At 35.0% G+C, this 9,270-nt stretch overlaps 1 protein-coding gene across 1 annotated transcript; it reads right to left on the bottom strand.

Moving 5' to 3' along the window:
• Nucleotides 1-481: 481 nt before the first annotated feature.
• On the bottom strand, nt 482-3,442 carry LOC108986929. Its single transcript, XM_018959742.1, has 3 exons — nt 3,289-3,442; nt 2,925-3,152; nt 482-522 (listed from the first exon to the last, which is right to left on the bottom strand). The coding sequence occupies exons 1-3, from the start codon at nt 3,440-3,442 to the stop codon at nt 482-484; spliced, it is 423 nt and encodes a 140-aa protein (XP_018815287.1).
• Between the last annotated feature and the right edge of the window lie 5,828 nt (nt 3,443-9,270).

Here is a 9,270-nt window from a genome sequence, read left to right on the forward strand (position 1 = left end):
CCAGACCAAAACACTAATTTTTATCCCTGACCAAAATTGTACATATTACAATATGATTTGGCTTTCTCTGTAACATTCGACCTTCAAAAAATGGCCATTACCCTCATGGGTGAAAGAAAAAAAATAATGGAAGCAACATATAAGTAGAACCATACATTCCAAAATGATAAATGTAACATCCTCTATTTTAGTAGAACCTGCCATTACTTAGAACCAGCTCAAGTACAAAAACTAGGGAAGTTGTAACACCCCGTTCCCAAAGGATAGAGATGTTACTAACATTTATAACATAATGCCCGGTAAAGATATTCTTATCCTGAATTACCTCATTTATTGAAAAGCATCAAAAACTGAAATGAGCATAATTGTTTCGAAACTGAACGTAAAGTGAAAGAACATAAATCAATCCTACAAATGACATAAACAAATTATAGTTCTTGTGTGAATATCACTTATTTCTTCCTAAGTCTTTGTACTAGATCTACTCCTGGCCATCCATCTCTGCGTCATCATAATCACCATCTATAAAAATTAGACATAAAAGAAAACAAGAAGACAAACGAAAAAAAAAATGAGTCGAATACTCAGTAAGTAGCACATCATACTGTAAAATGTAATCTGGTCTAATATGGACTTAATTTCTGAAGACTCTTCACAACATACATACAGCATCACAGATTCACAATCATACACGTATCATAACTTTCCGAAAAAGATTTTGCATATATACATATATCATCATAGATTCACATAGCTTATATATATATATATATATATTCATTATTCACATGGAAGCATACATAATCATGGCAAGCATGTAACATGAATGCATAATAATTTGTTTATCTTGTCTTAACATGGAGTGAAACACGTTTGGGTCCGTGTTTCACTTAACTGAGTAACATGGAGTGAAACACGCTTGAGTCCGTGTTTCACTTAATTGAATAACATGGAGTGAAACACGCTTAAGTCCATGTTTCACTTAGCTGAGCAATATGGAGTGAAACACGCTTGAGTCCATGTTTCACTTAACTGAATAATATGGAGTGAAACATGCTTGAGTCCGTGTTTCACTTTACTTGTGGTTAACCACGCTTGAGTCTGTGGCACTGTCTTAAAACTTCTTATCTTTCTTAATGCATGAGAATTCATCAGGCTTCATGAAATTTCTTAACATGGCATATTCTTGTTCATGACATAACATAACATGGCATATTCTTGTACATGGCATAGCATAACATGACATTTTCTAGTACATGGCATAGCATAACATGACATGACATAACATGATATGAACATTTTATGACATTCCATGGCACACATGATCTAATACTTCATGAACATGGTATACATGATCTACTACATGGACATGGCATACATAATTTAAGTATTACATGAACATGGATTGCATAATCTGGCTATTCTATTACATGGCATACTTGACTTCAATTACTATATGAACATCTCATGGCTTTCATATGATCTTAGTAACATTCAATCAATTAAACAAATTCATTCATTCAAGCATAATCTCATATTTCTTCAAGATTATGAAAGGAATCTAACATTGACTTGTCTCTTAGCGTAGCGTAGATAACCACCATAGGCACATCATATTTTCATACATAACAATAGTATTCACAATACACATGTATTTATATGATCATACTATTTACCTCTTAGCGTTGCTTCCTGATTTCCAACTTGTAGCACGTTACCTATACGAGATACTAGACGTTACTAATTTCCTAGAAAAGTATGTCATAATACTCCATGTAATTAAATACGTATAATGGAACTTAACTAAAATAATAGGCTTCATGGCATACTTTTAAAAAACATACTTTAAAATCCCTTAAATATTTTTTATAAAATTTGTGTCTATGGCCTCATAATTATTCAAGTAGATAAAGCCCATGAAAGAGTAATGTTTTTCTGAAAATATAACCAGCCCAATAAAAATTACTAAAATGGTATAATAAAATTAAGCCCAATTTAAAATACAAGACTGTTTAAAGTAAGCCCAACACTCATGTTTGTTTTAAGAATACACTTGGCCGTATGGGCTTAGGGCCGAAGGCCTGCTATGAAACAAACAGATTCCTCAGAAATTAAAGCACGAAGGACAGTAGAGGGATGACTGTGCGAAAGTGAGGGACTCATCGAGAGAGGGACTGAGTGCAACGACGGCCCAAGGTGGCTGGACGTGACGTCGGTGCAATTGGGAGGTACCTATGGTGGTGCGACACCGAGAGAGTGAGGGAGAGAAAGAAAGAGAGAGTTTAGAGAGGGATAAAATTGAAAACTTAATCATCGAGAGAGAGGAAGGTTGCGTGCGACGGCAGGGGCTTACCTGAGGGAGTGGGTGCGACGAAACTAGGTTGGCCGGCATTTTCTGTGGTGGTGTGGGAGGTGGTCCGTCGAGGTGCCTATTGGTTGCCGAGAGGGAGGCTGCAGTGGTGCTTGCAGGAGTGAGTTTCTTTCTCTACATGAAAGAGTTTTTTTTTTTCTCCAGGGATTTTTGTGTGTATAATTCAGAGGCTTTGTGGTTTTTTTTTTTTTTTTTTAGGCGATGGGAGGGAAACAACGTGAATCTTCAGGGGATTGGCTATAATTTGAAGTTGCCTACACTTTATAAACCTATTCCCACGAGGATTTAAATTCTTAGAGGATTTTGAAGAGTTTGAGTTGGAGCTAGTCTCAAACTAGGAACTAAATCTAATATGGGAACCTAATGGATAAACTATACAAGGGTTTTGATAGGGAAGGAATTACTAATTTAATCTATCTGTTAGCATATTTCCTAAAATGATAATAAAAGTAAAATAAAAAATATATATAATACTAGTTTTAAGCCCTAAAGTTGAACCCGTATGTCACAATCTCCCCCCTTTAAAAGAAATCTCATCCTGGAGATAAAGTACCTCGATCGAATAAATATGGATACTTGATCCTCATGTTCTCTTCTAGCTCCCAGGTGGCCTGTTTTTCGGTGTGGTTGCTCCAAAGCACCTTGACCATCGGAATGGTCTTCTTGCGGAGTGCTTGAGTTTTTTGTGCAAGAATTCCAACTGGAAATTCCTCATAGGTCAAATCCTCGCGGACTTGGAGAGGCTCATATTCTAGTACATGTGTAGGGTCCAGAACATACCCTCGAAGCAAAGAGACATGGAAAACATAGTGAATGGCCGACAATTGTGGTGGGAGGGCCAACCTATACTGCAGCTCCAATCCTTTCTAGTACATCGAAAGGGCCTAAATATCTCGGACTCAGCTTGCGTTTTTTACCGAACCGCATAATTCCCTTCATCGGCCCCACTTTCAAGAATACTTTACTTCCTACTTCAAATTGCAACTCTCGACGCCTCTGATTCGCATACTTTTTCTGTCGCTCTTGTGCAATGGCGAGCTTCCTCCGGATGACCGCTATTTTCTCATGCATATCTTGAATAATCTCTTGTCCAAGGATTCTACATTCTCTCACTTCGTCCCAATAGAGGGGTGACCGGTACTTACAGCCTTAAAACTGCAACAGGAGATTATACGGAGGGAGAGAGCACAGGAGGACTGAAATTTACTTTTGAATTTGAAATGTTTCGATAGTCTGTGTTGTTAGTAGTTATTTTAGATGTTTTAAAAAACTAAGTTGCCACGTCATGGGAGATAAACTAGTTGTAGATGGGAGGGAAGGGCATCATTACCCTAATAAAATATAGGCTTTTATATATAAAAAAAAGTTATGCTTTTCAACATCATATTTTATTGAAAAAACTTTAACAAAATATAGGCTTTTATTAAAACAAAAAAACCGGGTATAAAACTCAATATCCGGGTTTAAAGCCGGCCCAAATTCAGATATCTACCTGGATTTTGGCTAGATTCACTTGGGCGGATATCCGACCGGTTTTTAAAAGTGGATTCAAATCCGAATGCACAATCCTATCTGGATGAGAGATGTAAAGAGTGTTTTGAGGAAGGAGGATTGCGGCACAAAAATCTTGGGCAACAAAGTATGTATGTTGTGCAGCATCCTAGGATTTTTTATAGGCAACCGGTTCGGGTCTAAGTTTTCACCAAAATGGGTTTTGGGCTTTTCTTGGGTTGATAAGTCACGGTTTAGGCCTATATTCTTGGGGTCCTAGTTCCTCTCTTTGGCTAATTCCCTATTTCATGAATTTTAGACATCAAGACTCAACAAAACGAGCATTACTACACACCGAATTTTTAAACAAAATGATAGTATAACTCACAACCGTGTTCATTTCTGTATTTTTTTTTTAATTTTTCTTAATTGTTAAAAACTTATCTATTAGTGAATTTGTATTTTTTTTTTAATGGTTAAGGATGTTTAAAAAAAAAAAAAATCCATTTGGACTGGTATGCATATTTGGAATGCACATTTGGTGTGCATCCTAGCATTATCCAAATTTTAATGCTTCCATCCAATCTAAGCTAGGTTCTAGTAAAATCTATCATACTCCTCAACTAATATATGATAGAAATTTAAGTTCATGGATAAGATGACAGACAATAGAGAAACACCTAGAGCAAGTCGGGAGTTACAATTATATTGGTAATTAAACTATACTATAGTACTCCATCAATGGCTATAGATGTTGTCATGCTGATGAATAATAAATCACTTTTACTGTAAAATGATTATTTTATCTTTTCGAGGACTTTGAACTCATAATACACTCATACAAGCAATTTGGTGTACTAAATTGCGTACCAACGATTGTTTTAGTGAAAAAAAATTAAAAAAAAAAATTGAGAGAATAAAATGTCATCTATCTCATAAAAATTATTTTCATCTTTAATTCAAACCGCTTCATTAAATGGATGCCTTATATATCAGCATTGGCGCTTGATTTGGTGCACAAACTCGCTTGCAAAAAGAATCTAATAGGCTCTAATACTATTTGTAACGCTCTAATGGAAGACTCAAACTACATGGTCTATACTCCAAAATGACTAGTCAATGATACAATTAGAGTCTCATTAAAACCTTATAAAGAGTAATAACTTCTCATTCTTAAACTATGTGAAATCCCATACACTACTTACTCTTATCCATATCATATGTGATATCACAATATTTTCCATCAATTAGTGATCATCATGCGTTCGTGACTAAATGATTTTTGAATTAGCTAGATACCATGAACACTCTGTGAAGTGATTAATATCTTAAATTCAATTTGTCTACAGGAATCTATCGATCAAAGGAAAATGATTAATTCACACTTCTCATACAACTCTATATTAAATAACAGATAATTTTGTAAAATTGAAAGTAAATTTTAATGGAGCGATTGATTTAGAATAAATTATAAAAAAAAGTTTAATATATCATTAGTTCTAAGTCTAACTTGAAAGAAATTTGCCATTTCACACCTCAGCGTACTTATTTCAATGATTTTCAAAGGAAAAAAAAATAAAGTAACAATACCAACCAAAATCTTGTCAGTTATTTCTTGAAAAAAATGGATTTGCATATCTAACAAAGAACAGGAAGCAGTACAAAGTCCTAATCTCCTGATACTGACATGTGCGCATGTTTGTGTGTGTAGAGACACCACACGTGTGAATCATGAGGTCGATGCTGATACTGACATAGTACTCTTTCTCAGCTGTCAGATATCCCCTCGTCTCTTTCAAGATCAGTACACTATTTTTGTCCCTACCTCTAGTAGTAGTGGTTGCTAGAGTGTAATGTCCTATTCCATATGATTTTAGACATATTTTAAAATTTAATTAATATATACGGATTTAGAGATTTAAAGAATCGATATTATATCGATTATATTTTTAAATCGATACTTTTAATTTTATCAGATCTAATTCAGTTTTTCTAGTATATTATAGTAGATAAAAATATAATGACAATATATTGTAATATATTATAATATATAATATAATTATATTATAGACTATAGTGATATAGTATTAATATAACTATTAATATAATAAATTATAGTGATATAGAATTTTAAAATTTAATGTTATATTAATTAATAATTTATCATATAATACAAAATTATTTTATATATAATTATATATAAAAAATTATATATAATATAAAAAACAATATAAAAAATATTTAATACAATATAAAAAATTAATATATATATGAACCGGTTAGGTCTGATGTTAGAAAAAGGAAAATCAGAACTGGATCGATTTTGATCAGGTTTGAAAAAAATGAAACTAGTACTGGACCAAGCCCAGTACCAGTTCGCTCCGGTCCAGTCCGATTTACTGGTTCACAAGTTTTTGTTTTCACCCCCAGAGGTTGTCTTAACTTTATTCCCATTCTTTTTTCTTCCTAACTAAGCAAATTTGTCTAACCCATGCATTTAGCTTTTATTAGTATTTTTATTTACAAAAGAAAAAATAAAAAAGAACTCAAGCCAAATAATACTACTACATTAACACTTAACTCAATTCCGTAATCTAAGCAAACTAATCTCATAAATGAATGTATCATAAAATCATCAGTAAGAAACTTGAACACGATGGCGCAGTTGAAATGTAGTAATGTGCATATCTTCAACCATTTTTTTTTTTTATTTATAGAAGAGCCGAAAGTCACATGTCCAATTGTAACTCCGTCCCAAATTTTATTAATCAACCCTCACTTGTGGCGGAGGAAAACCGTGGTTACAACTCGAGGCCTGGGGGCTATAAATATTATAATAAAACCAAAACCCAAGCCTAAAAAACCAAATAAACTCTACCACTATACAAAAGCCTCCAAAAAAACCTTCAGAATAACAACCTGCAAAACAAAATCTGCACGAACATAGAGTGAGAAATGAAATGATCAATTGCAAAAAAATACATACCTCTCAAAAAACCAGCTCACATTGCTTTCTATCAACTGCTTCGAATTCTAGGTAAGTAAGGGAGGCCCCCTCTATCCAGCCTAATGTTATCTCTAATAGAAGGAGGCAACTTAGGAAGAGACAACCATGATCCCGTAATACCATTAGCACCCATTTTAGCTAAACCATCCGCAACCGAATTACATTCTCTATAACAGTGAACAAATGAAACATTAATCCCAGCTAGATGACTCTGAATTTCATCCCAATAGTCTTCCATATACCATAAGCCACATCTCTAATTCTTCAACCAATTTAGTACTATCAAGGAATCTAGTTCAATCTCCACAAATAAAAAACCCATCAAGCCAATATATCGAAGCCCATGAAGTAAACCCATCAGCTCAGAATAATTGTTCGAATGATGCCCCATTGCTATAGCAAACCCACAAACCAGATTACCTTTCTCATCTCGAATAATTCCTCCAGCACCTGAAGGGCCTGGATTACCTAGAGAACAACCATCAACATTCAGCTTTATCCAACCTTGCTTAGGCTGTTTCCACCTGACCGGGATGACAATCTCTTCCCTCATGACATTTAACGGCATATTAAAACATTTTAAAATACCTTCATCACGACGATTGAGCAAATTAACATTATTAAGTTTAACTGCAATCCAAGAAACCCAATATTTGATGGAACACCAAACTTGTTGTACAGATTCCATTACTCCTTCCATCCGGGCTTTACAACGACGGCCCCATAACCGCCAAGTGATGATTGTCGGAAGAAGTCCCAACAGTTGACCAGGACGATTAGAATTCTTAGCCCCCCTATACCAACACTCCACCCTCTGTCTCCATGAGCAACCTTCCACCCAAGGAATTCCAATAACCACTGAACATATATGCCAAATTTTTTCAGCAAAATCTCCTCCCGCAAGAATATGATTAAGATCTTCATAAGTAAAACTGGAACAACAATCACAACGGGAAACAATAGGAATACCAATTCTGCAAATTCTATCATCCACAGGAAGACAATCATGTATGGCCTTCCACATCGTGATTGAAATTTTTTTTGGAAGAGCAGAATGCCAAACCCATTTTGCCCAAGGGAAATCTGGTCCCCTCAAACGAATACAATTCCAAGCACTCTTCGAAGAAAAATTTCCGTCATCGTTAGGAAGCCATATCAATAAATCTTTCCCATGTTTAACCCTACCCAATTTCATAATAATATCTTCAGCTTTTTTATGTCCAACCAACCGAGCAAAAATCTCCATATTCCAACCCAACCCAGTTTTACAATCTTCCAACTTAAGATTTGGCATACCCGAAATCTGAATATTATGACTAAGAGGGGCATCATCAACCCACTTGTCATGCCAAAATAGAAGCTTACCCTCTCGAACTCTCCATTTAGAATTTGTTAGTACTAAAGGAATACTTTTCAAAATCATCTTCCAAAAAATAGACCCTTTCTTTGGATCCGCCATAGAAATATGTCTATCACCAACATACTTAGCATGAAAATAATTAGCCCAAAGAGATGTACCTTGCAAAACATTCCAAGCTAACCTCATATGTAGAGATGTTTGCACATCTTGAAGACTCCAAATACCCATCCCACCTTCCGAGACAGGCTTACAAATATCCACCCAAGAACACCATTTTTTCTTAGTTTTTCCATCTTTTACACCCCAGAAAAAGGTGCTAATGATTTTTTTAAGTTTCTCAATAACAACTTTAGGCGTCCTTAAGATAGAAAGACTGTGAACAGGAATACTTTGAAGCACATGTTTAATAAGAATCAGACGCGCCCCACTGGATAACAATCTGGCTTGCCATCCCTCCAATCTACATTGAACTTTAGCAATCAAGTCATCAAAATGAGCTATTTTCAATCTTCCTGAAATAATAGGAACTCCTAGATATTTAAAGGGAAAAGTCCCTTCCGTAAAACCCGTGAAACGAAGAAGTGCCCGACGTCTAGAAATAGGAATCTGCAAAGAGAAAAAAATAGAGGACTTGTTTTTGCTAACTACTTGCCCCGACCATTGTTCGTACGTCTTTAACACATCAGAAATAGTTCTTAAGGAATTTTTGCCCCCATTACAAAAAAGCACCATATCATCCGCATAGAGTAAATGAGAAATAATGGGGGTACCCCTTGGATGGTAAAAAGGGGTAATCTTACCCATTTCCACCTGTTTTTTTATCATCCTTGTAAAAATTTCCTCAACAATAATAAATAAATAAGGAGAGATAGGATCTCTTTGTCTCAACCCACGACCACCTTTAAAAAAACCTTTGGGAACCCCATTCATAATCACAGAAAACCAAGGATTAGTGATGCATTTTTGAATTAACATGCAGAAAAAATCTGAAAACCCGAATGCTTTAAGAACATGCAAAAGAAAAGACCAGTCCACACTATC

Source organism: Juglans regia, chromosome 8, assembly GCF_001411555.2.
Source record: "Juglans regia cultivar Chandler chromosome 8, Walnut 2.0, whole genome shotgun sequence".
Classification (NCBI taxonomy): Eukaryota; Viridiplantae; Streptophyta; class Magnoliopsida; order Fagales; family Juglandaceae; genus Juglans; species Juglans regia.

Excerpts from the sequence above, each read along its gene's own strand:
- LOC108986929 (XM_018959742.1), bottom strand. The coding sequence starts at position 3,442 with ATGCATGAGAAAATAGCGGTCATCCGGAGGAAGCTCGCCATTGCACAA. Across the intron at positions 3,153-3,288 it reads GAAGGGAATTATGCGGTTCG|GGTATGTTCTGGACCCTACA; the intron begins GTAAAAAACGCA and ends CTTTGCTTCGAG. Across the intron at positions 523-2,924 it reads TCCATATTTATTCGATCGAG|ATGGTGATTATGATGACGCA; the intron begins GTACTTTATCTC and ends TAATTTTTATAG.